The sequence below is a fragment of the Andrena cerasifolii genome, chromosome 10 (assembly GCF_050908995.1).
Source record: "Andrena cerasifolii isolate SP2316 chromosome 10, iyAndCera1_principal, whole genome shotgun sequence".
Lineage (NCBI taxonomy): Eukaryota > Metazoa > Arthropoda > Insecta > Hymenoptera > Andrenidae > Andrena > Andrena cerasifolii.
The window spans coordinates 10,208,905-10,232,573 of NC_135127.1; the positions used below are offsets into that span (position 1 = coordinate 10,208,905).

The following is a 23,669-nucleotide window of genomic DNA, read 5'->3' on the forward strand; positions in this document are numbered from 1 at the left end:
TAGCCAGAGACTTATTACTCGTCGCACGTTACTTCACGGGCCATCATCGCTGGCCAACTATTCCCGATAACGAAGATATTCGTGCACGTCTGAATTCCTCGTTTGCGCTTAAACCCTTAAGGGGCTAACCCTCGTCGACCATGAAGGCAGGGCTCTTCGCTGATGCTTAATATGGGATAACAGCGGGGCAATTTGCAAATCAAATTTAGCGATATTTATTGACGTTGGTACAAAGTTAGCGCTGCGCAAAATGCAGTGAAGCTACTGTGGGTGTGTTAGGATTTAATTAGGAAACAATTCCTTAGGGTGGGAGATTATTTGTACTTGGCCACTCAGGGTGCGAAGTTTCACCAACTTTGAGAAATTAGTAGCGAACATGTGAGAAGTTTTTGTAAGTCGATTTTCCTTATTTCAATTCAGATTTTCTATACTTGGAATCGATATCCTTGTTTCCAATTGGAGGTGTCTTTATGCAGTGGCTCAGGGAATTGGGATTGAGTGTATCTTGGAAATTATTGCAAGCAGAATTCAATGGTTTCGTGTAGAATTTCAGAACTTAATAAGAGCGAAAATTTTATTCACTAGCGAATTTATTTCACTCTGCTTTCGCTGCAACTTATTTTCTCCAGAAACGTGGAACATGCTAGAACTACTGATCATTTGTAAGCACCGTGTATTATTTCGAGGAACAATAATTCCGTCCAAAATTCACGAACTGCTTCTCTTTGCCTCTTTTAACTTGGGAAGCGCTCGCGATAGGGTTATCTTCGTGCATGCTTAACATATTCAAGACCCAGGAGCGTGATCTATTGGGCAGCAGGTCCTAGCGCGTGCCCAGGTCGACCTGCTCCCGCTGGAAAGACGCATGACGAATTTTCGGTGCACCTAGAAAATATTTTCCCCGAGCTCGAGAACGTAAGACCATATTTCCTCAACTTGCGCGGAGAACAGAAACTATTATTCTCTTCTTTAATATCACCATGTTTCTGAATCTTGCCTGTTTCTCTATTTATTTCGACCAGAATTCAGTATAAAAATGCTGAATTCATTGCGACGAGTTTTGGTCGAATATTAAACTGGTGGCCTTCGATCAGGGAGGAAAAATTGAACGCCATGGAATTTTGGAAAATTTAATATCGAATGGGTTGATATGTTACAATAGGAGGTAGAACAACTGGAGGAATGCAAATGGAGATACAGGCGCACGGGCTCCACCCACAAAGTTTAACCAAATCCTCTGTTACGATTATCATATCATCAAGCCAGGCACGTTGCTCGCAAAGTCTGTGTTTGCTGGTCGGAAGTAAAGGGAGAGGATACACAGGTGGGCCGAACGACGTATTCTTGGCTGTTCCGAGGAGTAAGAGAGGCCGGGTACTGAAGTTAGGGAACTGGTAAGGAGAAACTATTCCAGCATTTTAAAATCCCACGGGGTGGACCTCTTCCTGTCTTTCTTTTTTCGGGCTCGGTTACGTAAGACGATACGAGCAGACAGTCGCTGTTTCTGAGAGGCCACCTCCAAATGCACGGAAAAGAATAACATCTGATATCGTAAATTTTCATTTCCCTTTGACTGTCGAGAAATATCAGTATCGAAGGCTTCCTCTTTCTTGTATCTTAATAATACGCTTTCCACTTCGATATCGATTCTCGTGAAAGGGAAGCTAAACTTAGGTCCCTTAATAAATCCGATAATGAAACAGATCTAGCGAGTAGTGGGAGTCAAATTATTGGAAGTTCAAAATTAAAAACGTTGACGTCCCCTATCCTAAATTCCTAAGCCTAAAATTAGAATTCGAAGCATTTACATACCTCGAATTATGAAGCATATAGCAAGATTCAAGGTAGTATCTTCCAAAGGTAGTTGCCAAGTTTGCGTTACAGACGTCAACGGGTATGAAAAACGTGAGGCGGGAAAACCTCCCCCGCGTCACTTAAAAAGACACATTATACGTCATCTGTGGCACATCGGGTTACACGATACATCCCAATGCAGGAAGGGGGGAGGCAGAAACTTTTCCACTGTATTCTCATCTGTGGAATCGCGATGGAGGTCCCGTGGGCAATCAATGGCACGGTTCACCAGACCGACCGACAGATGGAATAGATTCCCTTCGTGAGACGCCTACCTGGGAACCGAAGTATCCCAGCTTCCACTGTTCGAACTTTCCATCTAGATGCTATCCTATTCGTCTGTCACCACCGCGTTTCGTCCTCGAAAGTTCGGTGAAAAAGATAGGGCGGGACAGACGGAAGACGAAGTGAAGGTTTCTTCGTGCAGGGAAATGTTTAGATATAGATTGGCGCTGGTAATCGCTGGTTAGTACGCTGAGAATCATCGGGCTTCAGAACTTCAGAGGGGATTGCACCAGATTTTACTCAAATTTTGCGTCTACTTAGTACGCACCGTGTGTAATAATTTATTATATGAAGATGGGATCCTATATACGTATTTATTTTACTTCGTGGTAGATTTTTCGAACCAACTGTGAATATTATTCAATATTTTCATTGGTACAAACTGAAGTCGAAAAATGGCAAAAAAGTTACGTATCGATATCAGTGTCGTTTGACATACCTACGTTTGTTACCACAGTTCACTATCAGTCATTCCCAGTAACAAAATAACGCTCAACGGTATCTTTGAACGAAGTACCCATTCGTATCGAAGCCCCGGAACTAAAAACCCAAAAATGAAAGACCGAAAGGCTAAATCTCCCGCAAGCCCCTAAAAATTCAGCGCCAGGAGAGCAGAGCACTCGAAGCCACATATTCGCAAACAGAAAGCGCGCTGTTCCATCGGCGAATTCTGCTCGTTCGGTGGATTATAACCGAATACAGAAAGAAATTGACGAGCCTGCCCCGGTAAACAGGCTCGAATCAAGGCGCGCAGGAGCGACGTATTAAAACATTAAATCGAGGAGAATATAGTGGGATCAGCGGAAGGAAGATCGTTTCCGGGGGAATTCGTGGCTGGACGAGAGAAAAATCCTTGCGAGAGGAGCCTCGCCATGGAGAACTCAAATATCCAAGCCACGGGTCTATCTGTCCCTCCGCCTACCACCCCACCTCCACCCACCCCATTTCTGTCTCCGAAGGGATAAAATACTCCGAGAGCAGCAAATCCCTCGGGCATTTGCGGTGGCCATCCCGGCCGGACCGAAAACAGGGGTTGGAGCACAGGAAGGCCGATAGAGCAGAGGCATGGAAGAGGAAGCCCCCGTGGATGGTGTGGGTGCGAGAGTTGCCCGTTCCCATGTTTTTAATCACTTTGCACGCAGCCAATGGCATGGAACGGTGTGGGGAGGAGGCGGAGGGGCGGTGGGAGGGCTGAGGGATGGGTGGGTGGTTGTAGAGAGCAGGCTGGGAAAGGTGGCGGAGGGTGGTTTCGCGAAATGTTTCCTACTGTTTTCGGCCCAACCCGATCCTCCTTTCTCGCTGGCCCTCTCGCTCTGACTCTGACGGAACTACATCTATCCGCTGGCTAGTATATATGTACGTATATTTTTCCCCGTACTTTTTAATAAAGCCGTTTCATCCTCTCTGTCCACCGTGTCCCGCCCTCTCGCTCTGTTTTAATAGTGGTTTCGCGAAACGTTCCCCGATGTTTTCGACCCCCGCCCGTTCCGTTTTCGCCGTGGATTTTCCCCTCGCGCACGTCCAACGTGATATGGCTCCTCCATTCCGCATCCAGCCTCCCTGTCGCTTTGTTTTCCTGTTTCGGTCGCCGAATGTCTCTGAGCGTTATTTGATTTTATTCTTCCGCGCCCCGTGCTCCCTTTTTGGGCACTCCTTTGGCTCTTTCTTCGCCGGGTCATTGATTTTTGGGCGGCAGACACTGGTCTATTCGTTGCTTCTAGGTAAGAGATTTGTTTCCGAAGGAACTACGGCCTTTTACCTTTAACGTTTCCCTCCTGTTCTTGCGGTAATTTACAGCGTTTCTCTGCATCGATATTTCTCAATACTTGTCAATGTTCCTCAGTATTTTTCAGTATTCCCCAGTACTCCCCAATAATTCTCCATACGTTCCAATTCTTCTCGCTATCTCCGAGTGTTCTTCACCGTTCCCAGCTACAACTGACTTTCACCCCGCCACTTTGTACCTCCCCTTCTAACCCAGTGGATCTTTCAAAATCTCGCTTCCCTTCTCGTTTCAATTATCTCTTATCATCATTCTCTCAATCACTCTTCTCCTCGTCACCTTCCACCTATCCGCCGCTGGCCGATTCTTCCCTTTCAATTCTCTCTCCCCGTCTGCCGCCCTCCTCTGCATTCACCCTCTCCCCCGATAAAGCCGTCTCTCCGGGCCGTTTTGTAACCTTCGCGGTGAAAACCCGCCTCGATGGTAGTGACACGCGAGAGTAACGGCGACGCGGCGTCGTTTCCACCGTGGAAACGACGCCCGGGCTGACAGCCGTGACCATTACGCGACGTCGTCGACGCTGACGAGAACTACGACGCGACGCATTCTCATCCCCGTCGTCGCGGTTGTTGTTGTTGCCGTTGCTGTTGCCGCCACCGCCGGGGCAGCGCGTTACACGCCGCGGAATGTGGGACCCCGTCGAATGCGGGAGCGACGAAACTGTTATACAAGCCGAAGGGGTAAACGTTGAAGCGGAGAGCCGAGGGAGCGAAACGCGCAGGCGGCGGCTGTACTGTCGACTGTTAAACGAATACTTCCGACTACCGAGGTATCTCGCTTTTCCGAGATAGAAATGCCGCTGCAATCGATGCTTCCTGTACATCGCGCGGTGGCATTTCACGACTCGCTGGGAAAGCATTCAACATTCACGGGGTTATTTATTTCCTCTGAATAAACTGATTACACCGCTTAAATTTCAATGACATTTAAAACAGAAATAAGCAACTATTGGTAGCTAGGGGTTGTATAATACTGTTCCTTGTATTCCACGGTTCAAGTTCGATTGCACTGAAGAGAACGCGACGGTGACCTGTCAAGGGAGAGAAAAATTCCACCGCAAGAGTAAAGCAGCGCAAGTAGGAATGAAAAGCCAGGCTGGGAAGAGCGAAACGCGTTAGTTTCTCCCCCGTCGTGGGACAGCTGCAGGTACAAAGCTACGAAAGCCGAAAGATCATCCAGAGACGGGTGGCTAGAGGGTGGGTAGCAGGTTGTGCAGAGCGCGAGGCTCGTGACATTTATACCTGAGCTAATTATCCTGCGCCACCAGCGGATCCTTTCTTCTCCGAAACTTGACAATAGGTTCGAGATGGTGAAAGCCGAGCCCAGCCACGTAACGACGCTCTGATACGATGAAACTCAACGCTGCGTCGCATTTACGTCGACGTTAGTGTTTTACCTCGGAACAAAGCCGTACAGACAACCACGACGACGGCGAGGACGAGGCAAAAAGAACGAGAGGAATCGGATATGCCGTAATCGATACACGGGGGCCACCGAACGCTTCCCGGCTGTGTACGTGGCCGCAACAAGAGAGATGCGCCCTGTCGACGGGGATGAATTAACCGCGGTTTGGGGAAATCGATGGCGCCTCCTTGCGAAGGGGAAGACGACCATCGCTCCGAATATTATAAGGATTTGTTCCGCGCGGAGTTTAGTGGCCTTCCGACCCGCTGCTATCCTATTGTCTCCGATGCTCGTCGCTGGCGGAATCCTAAGGGGGCTTGGCTTTCTACTGACGCACGTCAGCTTGATAACTGTGGCACTGATTTCGGGGTGAATATTAACGAGTCCACACACCGTGTAACTGATTATTCGCTCGAGGAACTTGCGGGCTGGTTACTTTAAGTTTTCGACGTACATGGGAATACGGGGGATGTTTTCGAGCTGTAGATGCGGAGTGAAAGGGATGATGGGAGTTTGAGAAGGGATATTTGTTTTAGTAAGATGCCTGCTCTTTTGGGATACTGAGATTGTTGACACGATAGTAGGCGTGCTTTACGAAATGCACATAGTTTTGGCTTACTGTTAAGTAGGAAAATGACTTGGAAAGTTAATCTAGCACGTCTGAGACCTAATTTCTTACACGAGAAAAGGTAGACTTCATCAAGATTCATAATCTAACAACAGTGCAACATAGTTGGAGATTATAATACTGCTAGAATATTTTCCAATGAATCTCAATCAGGAGAAGATTGTCTAATTATCATCACTGAGACAAGTCGACGTTGGAGCACTGCGAAAATCGAAACACTTTCGAAACAGTTCATCACAGAATTCACTCCCCAATCTGACCATGTATTTGATCCTTCCACAGTAAGTTGAGCAATCCGGAGTTCCTTTAGTAACGTAGAAAACGCGATTCCACGGTCGAGGACGTGTTAAAAGGCGGTCTGGCGCTGGTGGGAGCCTGGTTCCTTGGGTGTGCACAGCATAGAAGAGAGGTAAACGCGACAGAGAGAATTAATTCCGGCCTATGGCTGTCCCGGTCTACCGCAGACGTTCCAGCGGCAGTCGTGCACCGAGGGCCCCGTGAATTTTTCATGCATCCTTTCGGAGTCACGTAATGAAGGATAAAAGTTGCAGCGTTCCCAAGTATGTCGGGGTAGATAAGGGAATGTAATTTTAAAGCCGAGGCAGCCAGTATCGTGGAATTTAACGGTGGTCTCCGATGAAAAACCAAGCAAGGGTTGAAACGACCCATTTCAGCTTAAACCACTACGAATCACTATAAACGCAATTCGAGAGCAAAAATGTTTCATGAACTACTACACAGTCCCGCGCGCTCCATTAAACGATAACCACAGAAAATTGATTAGAACACATTAATTTCGAACCTATTTCGTGTCAATTTAAAAGGTACTCTACAACAGCTCCCAAAAATGTCCACTTCCTGCATCCCCAGAAATCAACAATCTATCTTTCCGAGCAGTAGTTGTATTTGCATAACGAAGTGCACAGGGTTCCCTGGATCTGGCTGAAGAGACAAACTGTGCAGTTCTCTGAGAAGAAGAGAGGATCTTTGAATCTGATCTCTGATCCAATCTCGACGTTCATGATACTCCTTTCAGGAGTCTTTTGATCTCGATCTTCGTTTTATAGTTCCTCCGTCTTATGCACGAACTGTAGGGATGGGGCATTATGCAATCTTCCTGGGTCTAATGTTATGGAATAAAAGTGAGACGTCTGGCGAGCATCGTCGCCGCCGTGAACACGGCTGGGCCTTCAGCAACGTCAAGCAGACGACAGGAACTATTAGTAACGCCCCGGGACAGAAACCTTATCTGGACGGTCCTTATCGTGTTTAGTAATTCGCCTAATCGCTTCGGCCAGCAGCTTCGAGGCATTAAGGTCTTCGGAGGAAATCGCGCCGAAATAAGCAGCCCGACACGAAGGACCCCGGGTAGGGTATGCTGGTTATGGGGGCCTCGATTTTCCACCACGCGAAGGGCTATCATTATGGCCACGCGATTACGACCTCGATGGAAATTGAAGTCTAATCACGTGTCTGTATCTCGTGCACGAGAGGTCGATATTGTCGCCTATTCTGGCCGATATCGAAACGATCGGGGGGGACTTTTCGGCAGTATCGAAACGGTGATAGGAATCTTCGGTGCCCGATCTTGTCCATCACGCTGGTAAGTTTTTGTAGCTCTTTCTTTTCGTTCGATCGTGTGCTTATTTAGAGCTGACTCGAATTCTTTTATCGACACATTTTGGTGTCACTGTTTCCTTATTTGGGGTACTTGAGATGTTATTGCGTTGTCGTTAAAAGGGTCATTAGGAGGAGGAAGATTGGTAGTTTTGCTGGACGATGTCGGCAGTGGTATTTGATTAATACTACTGATCTTAAGTAAGGAGCCTGAGGTCCAAGAACACCTTGCCGCGTGTAATTGACATTTTTTTTGCAAGCGTTTCGAATTTTTCCAACAATACGATACGCGAGACCAAAGTGATTATACATCAAAGCGAGCCTCTTGAGGTCCGGGGATACCGAATCGATATACGAACTCCTCCTCGTCCCTCTTCGCCAAGTGCTCCCCCATTCCTGCGAAACGCTACGTGCCTGCCTTTGCTCTCCCCTTCCTCGCTAATCTCATGATTGCACTGATTAACCCCACCTCCCACCCTCCGCCAGCCTCTGGCCCATCTGATCCCTCAATCGCCAGACTCGATCATGATCCACCTAGTGAGAATCGACCTGGACGATCCGATGAGAGACAGGCCAACTGAGAATCGACGAGAGAAAACGCGCCTCGAATGGCTCCTCCCTCTCGCTTATAAGAATATTTGAACATTTCGTTGATAAGTCCGATGAAAGCTTAGGAAAACGTGAAATATTTCACCGGGTATACATTCTTCTGAGCGAAGCTCTTCAGTGTCTGATCGTAAATATAAATGTGGAAGGGAAGGTACTTTAAGATTTGGACAGTAAATCGAAGAGTCCTTGTAGAAAACACTGTACTAAGTGCTAAAAATCAATTTTTTTCAGGAGAGAGAACAAACTTCCTTGACTTCAAATTATTTACCAAATTTGATTTGTTTTAGATTAGATTTGATATAGTCCAAATTCGTGAGAAAAATAATTGTATTTGTAAACCCTGTGCCACATCTTAGTTGTGGAGAAAACTGCATTTGCCATTCATTTAAATTTACAAGCACTGTAAGTGCCAACCCTGTTTACCTATCGCTTAATTGGCTCCTAAAATTGAATTAAAATTTTATACTTTAGTATTAGCATGGGCACGTAGAACATTTTTTTATGAAAAATTTGTTTTCCTAATTTTGGCACTCACAGTCTTTTCTACAAGGGCTGTTCAATTGTTTCAACTATTCGAGCCTGAAGAGACACCTTTCAACCTTCACCACTTGGGCACCGAATGATTTAAACTATTTACACTTCGCTTGCTCTTTTACCCTCCTCATTAGCATTCTCCCATCTCCAGCACCAGTTGCAGCCCGCTTTAGGACATCTTAAACGAGGGCATCAGAAGTTCCCGCTCAGCAGCACACATTTCAGAGATCAGGAACAGCGCAACTATCAACCTTGAACTCGCGAAACTGCCCAAGTACCTCGAAATCGCGAACAGAACTATCATGCCCAAAATACATAGTTGCGAGCCCCAAGTTGCTGGCTCTTCTAATCTTCGAACTCGTCCGAATTCTCCAACTCGGCGGATTCAATTACCTTGCCCCGTGGCTGCCAGCATTCGCAGATGTGGCGAAAAGTTCCGGATCGCGTGTAAACAGCGGCCCGGTATTCTCGCGAGGGATGGGGCAGAAATTCCCGGGGCTTGCGTCAAAGTGACACCCCTGCCGGCGGATGACAAAAAAGCGGTGCTAAAAACGGGCGAAAAACAACGGGTCGTGACAAATGGGTGATCAATAACAGGCAAAGTACGTGTAGGGAGCATTGTTGACCGAATGAAGCACCGCGTGACAACGGGAGCAACGTGCACGATAATCGATCAGCGCGTTGCATTCACCTTGCAGAATGGAATGCCTTCGGAACGAGGGCGCGCGCGCGATAAATCACCGTCCGGCCTTAAAAGTTAACTCCGCTGTGTGAAGTAGCATTCTCTGTGAACCCGAGCAAGTGTTACGGTACCTTCTTGCGTCCACCCCAACCCCTTTGCGCCATCAAAAAGTGCATGGCAATCAAAAGCAGGAGGTCCAAGAATTTAGCAGTAAATGGCACCTTAAAAGATAGTCAAGAAATGTTTCGTTAACACTTAGCGGGCGTGTTTTCGCGTCGATATTTTTTGCAAAGTATTAAAAGTACTTTGAAAACAAACCAAGGAGGGGAGGTTCGCTTTCTACGCTTTCTGCAAAACTTAAAGAGGCATCTCGGAAAACCTTGAGCTACTTAAAGTGTTAATATAAATCCAGAGTATGCTCCTAAATTCTTCGACCTGGTTTTTGATCACCCTGTACTTGTCCCTCCCCCGGGGCTTGTCCCCAAGACGGGATTAGCGATCCCGGGGCATCCGAGCTAGCTCACCAGCGCTAAGACCCTGCAAGGGGTTCGACTGGGAGTAATTGTGTCTTACGAAGACTCCATCATGATATAAATTGCACTGATGGTGTCGAGATATAGGGAGCTGAGAAGAACAATCCTCAGTCCCTGTCAGGAGGTTGTAAGGGTTGATTCATCCCTTTCACCTTCCAAGCCCGAACTGACATAGAAATCCCCAGTTACGCTGGCAATCAGGTTTCATTTCTCAGGAGTAGTACTTCTGTGCCGATTCGTGGAGCATAGGTTTTGATGCTTCTTTAGAAAGTGAACGGTTGACAGAAGCTTGCAACCCTCCCACTACAAAGAAGATACGTCACCGGAAAAATACAGTAGCAAACTTGGGTCTCGAAATTCTTAGTACTCTTTTTAAACGCGATAATTTTAAAGTCCTGGTGTATAGGCAGTGTCGGTCTTTAAAGCTAAAGAATAAGTAAAAAACATATGTATGCAATGGTCTCTACCCACAATGGTTTCTGATGCCTTTTGAATCTTAGGAAGAGTGTAATGTATACTTCTTCCTTTTCCCTTGCAGCATAAGACACGTTTTGTCCGCGAGATTTGATTCCATCGAGCGATCGCTGTTCGGCTGTCTGCCTTTGCGCATCATCATACACGTAGGTGAAAGTGCGGTCGGTTGAATAGCGCCGCGGCACAGACGGGGCAAAGGGTTAGTTGAATAGTATGCAGAATCGAGGAAATGAATAAACCCGGTCGGTGGAATGTCCGCTGAATGGCACGCGAATCGAAGTGAATAGAATAGACGGGAGGGGAAAAGTGGTCGACGGGAAAAACAGCGTGAATTTCTCCCCCCTTTCTCTACATTTGTGGAGATCCTAAGGGGAAAATGCTGGAAAAATCGGCTGCGCGATTGCAACGACGCGTATAATGCGCCGTCTTTTCCTCCTGCGGACGTGTAATGGGAACAGCGGAGTAGCGATTAAACTAAGTAAAAAAGCAGGGGAGTCGCGAACCTCTGTGCTACTGTTTCAAGTATCAGCGTTAAAAAGGCAACGTCGAAGAATTTAACCGTAGAATTTTTAGTGCTGCAAACCCACATGTTTCCACCTTACTTATAATTTTCTCTGTAATTATTAACAACAAACAAAAGAGCTCCAGTAACACTGAATCGATCATTCCCACAAACCAGTTCCATTTTCCCCAAAAAAATCTTACAAAATTCAGCCACTTAATTCAAGCCTGTTGAGAAGGAAATTTAAGAATAATCCCAAGCGAGGTGAAAAGTAGTCTCAGGTGTAAGAGCGATTCTCTTGCCGCCTCGGACGCGCGTTTTCCCCATCCGTTAACGGGGGTGGCGCGAAATTCGACGAGCGTCGCCGAGCCCTCGACAGAATTGCGTGCTGATCGAATTGACATTCAATCTGGATCGAGAGGCGCCGCGGCGGAGTTTACACTGGATCCGATCCAGCCACGGATTCGGTTCAAGTGTCCCGCTTGCAAACGCGATCGGCTCGCCCCGGGAGCGCGTTACGCGGTACATCGATAACGAGTGTGCGCCCCACCCCCTCCGGCCCCCTGGCACACCTTTTCTTATCCGTCGTTGCTTCTTCGAGAGACTTTCCCCATTGTTCGACCACACGGATGCAATGGCGCGTGCGAAAGACGCGGCCAACGACGCCTCGATCCTTCCAGATCGCCTCGATCCTTCCAGATCGCCTCCTGTTTGCACTCGCTCAATGGAAGCGCTAGGGAAACAATCGAGCACGGTCCCCGGCCAATAATTACAACTATGCACGTTTACACGGCCGTGCACAGTCCACGCAAACAGGCAATATTACATACTTTGTCTGTACTTTTTACGCGCTTTAATCTGCCGTTGTCACGATACGTTCCGTGTTTTTAATCCCCGGGATTATCCGCAGATCAATGGATTATTCCGTGCTTTTTAGTTTCGTTGATAGAGGCATTTGAATTGGCTGGATGGTAAATAGAGTTGTTAAAGGATGTAGAACGCGATGGCTTCAAAGTGAGCGTAGTTTATTGATACAGAAAAATAGCATTCACGTGAAATTGTAGATTGTCCGGAACGTTGACCCTTTGAGTTTCTCAATTCACTTTAAATCGCAGCGCGAATCTCTGCTGGAATGTTGTATATCGAATACGTTCCACCCGTTGCGTACTTCATCAACCTACTTGTGCCTACCACCCGCCACTTTATAACCCCATCAATCGTCCACTTCAACTCGCTACACAAGCCACGCTCGTTCTTTCTTACCGAACCTCCAATTTTCCACTGCAATCTAGATGAACGTATCTACAACGAAGCATCAATCAAACCAACAAACACAAAGCCCCAGTTGAACCCGAAGCCTAACTTCATCTTCACGGTCCTTCCGCCTGCAAAGCGAGGAGTACCAGCCGGTTCGAGCAGAAACAATCGATGGCAGTCGATTAAACCGTCCGGGAAGGGCGGGCACATTCGATCCAGATAGGATATCGGCTCGATTACGTAGCAATTCCCTCGGGGTGGACGGCGGGGAGGGGCGCGTTTACGGTTTCTGGGATGCGCGACCGGAAAGGGAAAGTAATGCGGAGGTCCTCGACGAGGAGGACTCGCAGAGGAGGATCGCGGGGGAGGCAGCTGCTTTCCGCTTCCTGTTGCGAGTTACGCGGTTTCGAGTCGATCGATCGAACGCTCTCGTCGAACAATGATGTCGCCTCGAAAATTCAACAGCCCCCTCTGCTGCTCCTAGCCGAAGATTATTATGCCGCGAGCAAATTGGCTGTTCGCACGGCTAATTGCGAGTTGGTAGCAACAATGAGGCAACGTGACGCGCGGCATTACGTCAATGGCTCGCTCTTAATTATGACCCACGAGCACTTCCATTCGATCTCATTCAGACCAGATTGTGAGCGGGTCCCTTGCCAATCCTGCCTTCTCTGTCTATCCCCCAGTCTTCCCCTCGCGTTGGTCTTCGCTGATGGAAATGATGTCCTCGCGAGGGATGTCGATAGCTGCGCAGTATCTATCTTACGGGGGGAGGTGGGGGCTGTTACGCAACGGTGCGGGATCCATTTTGCAATATGTTTGCAAATGGTAACGACTGAGGGACAGATATTGTCCCTTTAATTATGCGCAGGACTGGATCAGCTCCCCGAATATTAGATATTATCGCTACGAACATGAGTTTTATCTTCGCGGGCTTTGAGTTACTATTTGCCATGGAATCACTTGGAATTAACATTCTGAGCTGCGTGAATTGGAGTTTAGTGACTAGATATCAGAAGACTTTAGAATACGAGAACTAGCTCTGGCTACGATCCGTGATCTACTAATCGAAGATTCGCTAAAAAGAGACAGTAGAGTCACGGCCTCCGTCTAATTTACAGTGGAAGGGCGAATCCGTCGAAGGCGCAAAACAATTCAACCCCTAATTGCGAGGAACAGCTTGGCGGGGCAGGCTTAGGTGGCTCGAATGGGAAAAACTTTGGCTGACGGACGAGGCGTGTTTCACCTCACATCGTTCGCTCATTTTTGCCGGGCTTCAATCCTTTCAGAGGCTTCGTCGCCGCCGAAAACAAGCAGCGATGTATCACCCTAACGCGATTAACCCTCAAATTTTGCCCTAAAGGGATTAGGCAGACACGTAGCGGAGGAGGCTTCGGCTGCACGTGCCGCGTGTTTCGGGCTAACGACACCGAGCCCGGAGAGCAAGAGGGAAAACGAGGGAAGCGGGGCGAGGGGGTTGCGAACTTTTGCATATTGCGAAATGAAACGGCACGGCCATTAAAGGCCCGTTTACGCGAAACTTTCGGCGATGCCCCGCGCCACCCCTCGAGGAAACTGCGAGATGATGGTTGTAGGCGAGAACTTTGAGAACGCTGCGCGACGTTTAGCGTGAATTCCGTTTACTTGGCTTCTTTCGGTCCTCGTGTAACGTTGTGCTTTATCATCGTCTTTGGCAGTGGCAGGTTTGAAGGATTTTAAGGGATCATTCTGATTAGACGGTTTGAAAAAATCGATTTTTTTAAACATTTTTTGAAAGTACATATCCTCGAGAATATATTGTTAAATTTTCATGGAAAAATTCCAATTGTTTTAGCTTCTACATAGGCATTTTGTAGGTTTGGGCCTCTATAGTTGAAAATTTTAAACGCGTTTTTTTCGAAACGACATTTTTTCACATCCTGCAAGTAAAATCTCAAAATCTATGCTTTATAAATTTTACTGCTTATTCTGCACACTTATGACTCTGGCAGGAATTACAACCAAGTATTTTTATTGAGTCTAACCTACTTTTAAAATCGAAAATAGCAAAAGAAAAAACCGAAAAACATTTTTCTTGCAATTTGCCCGTCCATTTTACTAATTTTGAAACTTTTTTAGTGACTTTAAAGCGTTGATGCTACTTCTAGAAAATATCTTAACGTTATCTCACTGCTTTATCGTATTTTCCGATAGCACGGTGGATATCGAAAGACGACTGTGTCCACCTGGATAACAAGGAGAATTAAATTACTTCATCAGAATTCGTACAACTGAATAAAATGAAGACCATTTTTTTTCAAGGTTTGCAGAGAAAGAGGCGCAGTGACGTGGAAAATCATAGTTTGTGCATGAGACTCATTAATTGATAATATAATAACACAGAAGCCAAGAATAATAATCTCTCTTGCACTACCAATTTCATCCTCGTTATGTGGCGAAAGAAAATTGACCGCTATCCATTATTCATCGTAGAAAAATACCTCCCTTAATTTCAATCTAACCCTCGGGAATGATGAGTCGGGAATAAAATCGACGGAAAATCCTCGATGAAAATTTCAAACGAAAAAGAGAAGCGCTGACCTAAATACCGTTATAGGAAAGAACAAAAGGACTCGAAGGGTAGAACTAGGGTGGGCAGGGGTAGAAGGAGCAGTGAAGTAGAAGCGAAGCGCGGAAAGTTGGTCGAGAGTTATAAAATAATTTCGTGGCGGGAACTCACGTAGCTAAGTGTATCTACAGCAAGGCTCGAAGGTAATTCGAGGTTTATACCCACGGGTGTGGCTCGTTCCCACTGAACTTTCGTTCGTTCCCTCGTTCCTTCCCTCGTTACTATTCGGACGCGTCCCATTTCCGGTCCGCGAGGTCCGAGCCAGCCCCCGTTAATTGTGTCGTTAATGACTTTCGATTAAGCTCATGGCTGAAGATCCCTGCCCGTACGCCTGCGTTCCAATAATTATTTTCATCTTCCTCGTTGTTCTCCACAGTATTCATCTCCAAACGCTCGTTTTCAATCGATTCTCCTCTTTCGCATAGGGGTTGCTTTATGGAAAATGAACGGGGGTCGTGCATGTTGCGATTTGTCATATTCTTCTCTTTTCTGAACGGTAATTATTGATGACTTTCAGACGTAATTCTTGCTACATTTACGTTTTCCAGCAGGTGGCTTTAGATTAATCTATCAAGTGTTGTAAGTGTAGGGTGTAGCCTATGTGCCATGGTAATTAGGTGAATCTGTGAGTTTTATTCGAAGATTTCACTTTGAATTTTTGTAGAAAATTATTCTGTCTCACGGGGAGGAAATATAATTAAATATCGATCTTTATCGAAGGCAGCAGAGTGTAAACAAGTGTTGATACACAGGGCAAGTGGAACTAGTCAGTCTATAGTCAGACGTCCCTTAAAATCAGCATGCAATAATATTCTCGACATTTGAAGACTTAAAGTTTAAGGGGATACGGATCGTCTGTCGTCAGCCGGTGTTCTCTATCGACTGCATCAGGAAGAATCGCAGGAATGACGTGCTGACAGCTCGAGAAGCTGGTATTAACGAATTTAGTGAGCAGATAAACGCGAAAGGGTGAAAAGATCCATCTCAAGTTGGCCGTCGATCGTCAACAAGGGCATGGCCGTCGCGTATAAGTTTTTATCGCCCGGCCCCGCGCCCTCTAACTTTGCGACCCTCGTCTTACGTTAGCAGAACTTCATAAGCGACAGAGAACGAACCGGAAGTTTGCTAACGGGCTGACTCAGCCGGGCCCACGACAGCAGGAAATCTCGCGGTAATACGCAACGATTCTGCTGAGGAATCGTAAAAAACGTCCGTCGACGACTCGAGATTTCGTCAAATAGCGGCCCGAGAGAAACGAGCTCCTCCGCGAACAGGATGATGGATCTTCATTCGGAGTGATAGAATCAAATGATTGCTGGCCCCTAAAGTGTTTTTATTACGAGCAAAGGGGAAGGAGACCTCCGTTCTTCTGGTACTAGGTTTCTCTTCTTCGGATTAGGTATTGCCAGAATATTTGCACTGATTAGATCTTGTTAAATCATCCAGAATTCTTGCTGATACAGTGGAAGCTTAATATCCCCTTGCATCAGTATATACATCTTTATATATTCTTTTGCAGTGTAAATATAAATATTCGCGATATTACTAAGGGCTGTTACTATTTTCATTTCATTTTCTCTTTGCACACTAATGTTGAATGCTAAGTTTCCACGTGCTGCCTATTGCTGGCGATCAGATTCGAAACTGTAAAACTGAAAATGAAGATGAGAGCGTCAGTTGGTGAGGACCAAGTCGAAGAGGATACTAGAGAGCCATAGACCGCCAGTTTCGTCGAGTTAATAATCTATACGGGGTCGTTGCTGAGTTATCGAGAAGTCGGTGGCATCGTGGCGAATTTAACGAGGAAACTAACGACACGCTGCTCGTATTATCCTGTCCGCTTCGAATCGCTTCGTTTTCTTGTCCCCCCCGAAGCTGGTCGGGGGTGGAATCGGAATTGGAGCGTGTAATCGCGAAACAAGCGTCTTCTGGCCGGGTTTCCGTTCCATGTGCAACGCGCAGATGCAGTTCCGTCGCCGGTGGTTCACGCTTGCATTGCTCGAATCGCTGATTTCGCCTCGATCAACGATTCGAACCTAATGATAACGCGAGGTTTACAGAGGGCTCCTAGGGGCTGAAAGGGCGCGCCACGATCGCTGCGGACTGTAGAGAGGCCTCTCCTCAAGAGGAATCGAATGACACCATTTTTATCTTGAAAATGAGATAGGGACACGAGGGGAATAAAATAATGGGCTCGGATTTCATAATATCAAAGTTACTAACAAGAGGAATCAGTGATAAGTTCGTAATTACTCACGTACCACTAGAAATATGTAGAAAATATGGAACAACTAAATAGTTTAAATATAAGAGAGGGTGTGACAGAAAATAAGCTGACATATTTGTTCGTCTGGTGATTATTATTATTAAAATTATTATTAAGCTGAAAAGAGGGAGAAAACAGATACATTTAATACCCAATCAGGCATTTGTATGTACTTCTGTATCCCATCGTGTACACAAGTGACCAAAATATTACTCCTGAACGGTTGTCACCGACCCTCGGCGCTTCCCCACGATTTACCTTACATTCTTCGGGCGTTGTCAAATTCCAAGTAAACACAAACGTCCTACCGAAGTCGAGCATGGCTCGGAGACTAGTCAGTGTTGTTTCGGCCGTGACCGCGAGCAGAGTTCCTTCGAAAACTGTTTCTCGTGACTCGTTGCTAGTATATCGTGGCATACGTTCAAGTTTGTGTGACGTAATGGCGCAATCGAGTTCGTTTTCGTTCGAATCGTGTTATACCGGAGGGAGAATCAGGATAACAGTGGCAGATTAGATTGTAAGCATTATTATTACACTTGACTCTAGTACGCATTTAATTGTTCAAAGACGAAACGTTCTTTAACGAAAAATTTATATTTGTTACAGTTTAAAGCGAGGACGTCGCACATGACTGCAGAACAAATTGCCTTAACGTGTATCTGCTCGTGCTCCTCGGCGGCAACCAGTACGTGTGCTACTGACATTTAAATTGCGCATGCCGGAAGTCGAGGACTCCTGAACTTCAGCTGCCTGCTTCGCGACAAAAGAGCCACGGATTGCAGACCGGTAAGTACCTACATTCAAACTTATTTTTATTTGAGCGATTTGCATCTTCTGACTTGTCACATTATTTTGCGATACATCTTGGGTTACATACATATTACGTAAGTCGTTGCATTTAATATCAATACAATTTAGAGATTCATTAATCGAGATTTAATTGAGACGAATGAATATTTCGTTACTTTCGCCTAGAATTTGCTGATACTTCGAGTGGTCAGTTTATTGATGTCTAGTTTTCTTATTTTGATATGATGCTCGAGGTTGGCAAAGGAAATAAAAAACTAGCCTCTACTTGCAATTCAAATTTCTCCCCAAAAATTCACTCCTAACATTTAACCAGCTTAAAAAAAACAAATTCAATTCCACATCGGTATGAGGTTTTTTCTTATTTCTCAACGCATCACCATCTCAAACAATTACACTCTCCCCACGTCCCTCAACGAGGCCATTCACATCCCCATTCCAAAAGCACGCGAGCAGGTCCCACCGTTCGTGAAATTCTGAAAATGAAAAATCCCCGGCTCAATAGAAAAATCTGACTCGACCGCCGTCGACTTCTCTTTCCCAAAGGAAACGCGGCGCGATTCCGATCGCGGCTGGGCGGGGGTGGAAAATTGACTCTAAAGGTTGAATCTAATTTACGATAGCATATTTCAAACGTCGACTCGAAACGACACAGAGGTTCGCGAAATCCAAAGGGGGGAAAGAACGACGACTGGCTGCAGAGACACCGCGGGGAAGAAAAGGACCGCGGAAACTTTAAACGGTCCTCGAAGCGTTCGACGACTTATCGTCCCGGTTCGATCTTCATTGGTTTCGCCGTGCTCCGTTACATTCGCGGCGTTCAGATTGAAATCGGGCAAAATTCGATAGGAGGTTCGAGGTATCCTTCGCCTCGAAGGTGGCTCGTAAACTCGGCGTGCCCGATAGGATGCATTTTATTCCTCCCTTCGGGACGCGTTATCCGAACACGCTCGTCCCGCGATAGAAACGCGCGGAAAGATATCGCGTTCCTTTCTTCCTTCTTCTTTCCCCCTTCCCTTTTTTAATACAGGACATTTCAACGTCCCCCCTATCGGTCGCGCACGAACGGTTACCGTGAAGCTCGGTAAATTTTTATCGTCGCAGATTGGATGGATATCGCGGAATAATTGAGGTTTTCATGGTTGGCTTCTTGGTATCTTGTTTCGTTCCGCGCGTAGAGTATGGCACGCCTTAAGTGTCTCTGATATTATGAAAATCATGGGTAAGGGGCGATATCGTTTTGCAATAAAAACTCGCAGGCACAGAAAGGGTTATTATAGAGCAAGTGGATTGTGCGTCTGAAATTACAAAGTGCAGTTCCACTCGTCTAAGAGAATTCCTATACTTTTCTAAATAATATAAATGCAGTATTGGAAACTTTATCGAAGGCCACTAATCTCGACGATATTTTCACCTTAAAAAACTTTATGCATATTTCGATTATACAGTATCCATAATGTTTAATACGATCGTAGCAGTCTCTCCACGTTTATACATTCTTCTTTCACGCCCGATCCGCATAAAACACGCTCGTTAGCTTCGTTCATCAATCTCTGGAACGTCCTGTAGCGCGACGAGAGGGTTAACGAGTGAGATCGTTGCCGTTTCCCTTGGAATCATTACTTTGGAGGCGGACACCCGATGATCGACTCGTTTCCTTGTATCTCGGTGCACGTCGCGAAAATGCATTCGCCAGCGCATGATATACGGCGAGGGGGGAGGGGGCGATCGGAGGGGGTGAGAAGGACAGGGTTAAAGAAAAAGGAGGTCGGCCTGGGCTCGGGGTTAAGGGGTGCGACGTGGACGAAACGGGGGTGAACGTTAAAATTGATGATCCCACGGGAATATCCTGAGCCAAGCACTTATCATAAGTCACGCGTGCCACGGCGGCGATTTTTCGAATTCCATCGGAAATTTCTCGCAAATTTCTCGACTTTCAACCCCTTATCGTCGACACCGAACGTCTCGCTGATCCTTGGTCACTGAACGCGTGGAAAGCGTTGCTGGAGGAACTTTTGAACTTGTTAATTGGGGAGCAAGAGTAGATTTCGAAGTTTGAAAATGTCAGAGCAGCAGAACTTTTATTTCTCTTTCATCCTACTTGCGTTTGCTGTAGATGCAATGATTTATCCCGTCTTTGCTCGCTTGTAACGACATTTATAGGGGACTTTTTTATTGGAAGAGTTGATTTCCTCTCGACCCTTCAAATGACGCGTCTTTCTTTCTTTAACAAATTTACAATTGTGCCTGATTAAGACCAGTAACTTTAGAAGGTAAGTTCGAAGGTTCTGATAAATTTCGAACTGTTCTGAAGAAAACTACATTCGAACTAAACAAGAAACGTCCCCAGAACAATATCGGAGTTAACTTCGTTCTTTCGTCTCGTTAGAACGATAAATCTCGGTTCGTCGAGGAGCTCAGCGACATTGTTTGTCAGCGAGGCATCGATTCGGTCGTTCTTAAACCAGCGCAGGGAGTCTGGGCTAATTATAAAGTTAAATTAAATATTGATATGCAAGGATCCAGCTTCCTCCGCGAAATAGGTTGTGTCCCGCTGAATTTTGCACGGGCTTCCTCAGATACGCGATCGCTGATCACCGCCGCATTTGTAAACAGAGAATATTCAAATGAGCGAGCAACTTCTGCCATAATTAGAAAGAAAGTTACAGTGTACCTACATTTAACTACAGAACCCCGCTGGCGTGAAGCATCGGCAACCGTAAACGCTGCTCACTAACGCCGAACTGGGACGCAACTTTAATGCCTGATTTCAATTTTAATAGGCTTCATATGAACACGCTTTGGCGACTGAATACCAGTCAGTCAATTTGTGCGAGCAAGTACATTTTAATTCACTCGTGCCCTGGAAACATTTTCAACGAACCGCGGTTTCTCAACTTCTGAACGAAGAAATTAATGATAGAGGACTGAGTTCGGTATGTACGTCAGGTCGTGTGGTAAGAAAAGGGTCTGTAACATCGGGATATATACTGCATAGAAAGTAGTTAAAGCCACAAATCGAGAATATTCAAGTCCATGTCGTTGAATAAATCCAAGGAAAACGCAGAGGTCTATGAATTATCTTTAATAATAAGAACAGTGTCAGGAGACTCTCATTTCTCTAAATAAAGCGTGTTAAAAATGTGTCCTGGGCGTACAAAGTAGATAGCACTTATTAATATAGTAAACTAGATAAAATACGTTTAGTGAACATAGGTCGGAGCTTACCATTATTAGAGTTACAAGCAATTTTTCATTCCGGCACCTCGAGTAACCTGCTTTCTTTCGCTTAATCTTTCGACTTACGTTCACCATTTTTTAATCAGTCTAGCGAGTCCTATCTACCTTGCAAACCCTTACGCCTTCTTTGACAGCGTACTAGTGTATTTGGTCAGTGAACATTGTTCCATAAATTGAACTCGTCAGAGCACTACACTGTATCTGCAGTAGAACAAGTCAATAATTTCTGCTCCATCTGGAAACAAGAACATAGCGCATAAATCATATCTCCTCCTTATCTAATTAAAATTCCAACCTGCTTTCAAAGTGACAAGCGTCAAAGTATCACCCTTCTTCACCTTTTTCGCGTAGTCACAATTTTTGAAAAATATTAACAGGGGACACATTATCATTGCTTCTCATATCTCCGAAGTGATTCCAATTTCTCGGCACGTATTCGGAGTACATCGAGTTTTCTGTTAAATATTGAGAATGGTTTGGACTTTCTCGTGCGTTTGAAAACTCGAGGCGTTCTACAGCCTGGTGCCGCAACAGTTGACTCATAATTCGCGGATTACTCCAATTTTACTCTCTCCCCGAGCGAGCGTATTTATATAGGAGGATCGACCTCCGTTCTAACGAGCTGACTCAGCCAACCTTGCTGTTTCATCGCCTGAGAAATCTCGGATTAGAAACACCGCGCCTAAAATCGTTCCGCGGTGCAACGACCAAAGTGCACGCGGCCGTGTCGCGTAGAAGTTTACGCCGCGTTCACATGACCGCGTCGCCGCCGACGCGATCGATAAATATGATCTCGGAGAGGAGAAGGCCGCGGCGCAATAGCAGGCTCTGCCCGTGATCGTAACGGGTCCCCAGATATGCGAGATTAACGCTTCTAAATCGCTCCTTTCCACGCGATCCTCGAGGCGCGTTGCGGGCGAGCCTTAAACGACTGCTTAAACGGGTCCTGCTCCCTGTTTACTTTGCTCGTCTCGTCGATTAGTGCAACCACTTGTCGTTCCGTTCGATCACGTTTCCCAACGAAAACGTCCCCTCCTCGCTTTGCGCGAGTCAAAGGGGTTGCCTCCGAGAATTTCAGTTTTCTTTCATGGCACTGGGTGAAATGAAGTGCCGCGTGTACTGGATGTAACATAATAAGTGGGACCTATTTCAGACATTCTACGCTTAAACAGGATACAATCAGTTCGCACAAATATCTGAGAACAAGTATCTTATTTCGAACTTAAAATACGCAAAGTTTCTTGTACTTCTTCACTCCCGTGCAGGATGCTAAACTGTCTCATCGTGAACCTTTTATCTGCAAAATTTCTGTTGAGAACTATTACACCAAGTGGCCAGTAACTTGCTACCTAAAGCTTCCACTGAAAATAGGCTCACATTTTACGATACACCTCGTACAACCTACAACCCTTTATCAAAGAACCACAGAATCTTCTTTCACCCCCCTCAACTCCAGAACAGATCATCAGTACTCGAAGTCTCCAGGGTGTACAGAAACGTATGCAAAAATTGCAACCCTGTAATAATGGCCATAGAAGGCATTTAGTGGTGCCCTCGGAGATATCCCTTTGCACGCCACTCGAGTGGGTTGCAAGTTAGTTGCCACCACTCTGCAGGGCGCGGTACAGCAGGAATCGAGGCAAAGGGCCGTGGATGTGTACTCACCGGACTCCGAGACGGATGGACTGCCCGCAGACCTGTCGGAGTTCCTGGAGCTGGCCGTGGAGCTGGTGGAAGAAGCCGTGCCCAGCGAGCACTCTGATACGCTGCGCCGTTTGGAGAGGAGAGCCGCGGCGGCGGCGGCCGCTCCAGGCCCGCAGGAGGAAACGGTCGGGGCACTGGAGCTCAGCCCGTGGAGGCCGTGGAGGCCATGGAGGCCTGTCTGGCTCGTCAGCTGGTCCAGCCGTCGCCTAAGGAACCTGTGCTCGCGAGACAGCTGTTCCTTGTGCACGGCGTGCTTGCGCTCACGCTCCTCCAAACTCTGAAACGGAGGGAAGGCGACGATTAACGCGGTGCAACCGGCTCACGTGTCCCTCTGGACGATACCACGTCGTCCACCGTGCGGATCGATAGCACTGGCTGAGGGAATCTTGCGCGGGCTGGGCATTTTTTCCCTAGATGCTGCAGGTCCACGGGGGATTTCGGTTGAAAAATTGAAAATTCAGAGGGACTCGTGCGTGGGACGGGCGGAGAGGGTATTTTGAATAAATTTCAAGAGATATCAGAGGGGAATTTCTGCTGGTGTTGTGGTGGGAAGACGGTGTAGCTTGATGAGGTCTTTGGGAGGTTTTGCTTGCTTTGGTGTAAAGCTTGCGTAGAGTGGCTGGGTGAATAGTGAGATTTTAGGAATTTCCGAAACTCTGGTAATTAGGCAAGAATGTTGTCGAACCAGTTTTGGAACGTAGGGACTTTCTTGTGGGTAGTAGCTTGTGAATTTGGAATTTTCTCTGCGCTGTTTATTTTAAACGAGGTAGGGTAATCTTGTGTCTATCTTTTGATAGCGATAATTCGGAGTTCAAGTTACGAAGGATGTATCTATGATTATTTTTCGTTTTAATGAAATTCGTAGTAAATAGGCGAATAAGT

At 46.3% G+C, this 23,669-nt stretch overlaps 1 protein-coding gene and 1 long non-coding RNA gene across 8 annotated transcripts in view; one reads left to right on the forward strand and one right to left on the reverse strand.

Annotated features, from left to right (window-relative positions):
* Mxd (MAX dimerization protein) overlaps positions 1-23,669 on the reverse strand; it is a 204,904-nt gene that overhangs the window by 49,974 nt on the left and 131,261 nt on the right. For all 5 annotated transcript variants that reach the window (XR_013086506.1, XM_076821181.1, XM_076821178.1 and 2 more), the window contains one exon: positions 22,749-23,064. Coding sequence is in view for 4 of the 5 variants with exons in the window: in XM_076821181.1 (XP_076677296.1) it covers positions 22,749-23,064 (316 nt within the window). In the remaining variant the exon portion in view is untranslated. The remainder of the gene's footprint in view (positions 1-22,748; positions 23,065-23,669) is intronic.
* LOC143373700 (uncharacterized) overlaps positions 17,291-23,669 on the forward strand; it is a 109,306-nt gene continuing 102,927 nt past the window's right edge. For all 3 annotated transcript variants that reach the window (XR_013086508.1, XR_013086507.1, XR_013086509.1), the window contains exons 1-2: positions 17,291-17,553; positions 17,643-17,822. This is a non-coding gene — a long non-coding RNA (uncharacterized LOC143373700). The remainder of the gene's footprint in view (positions 17,554-17,642; positions 17,823-23,669) is intronic.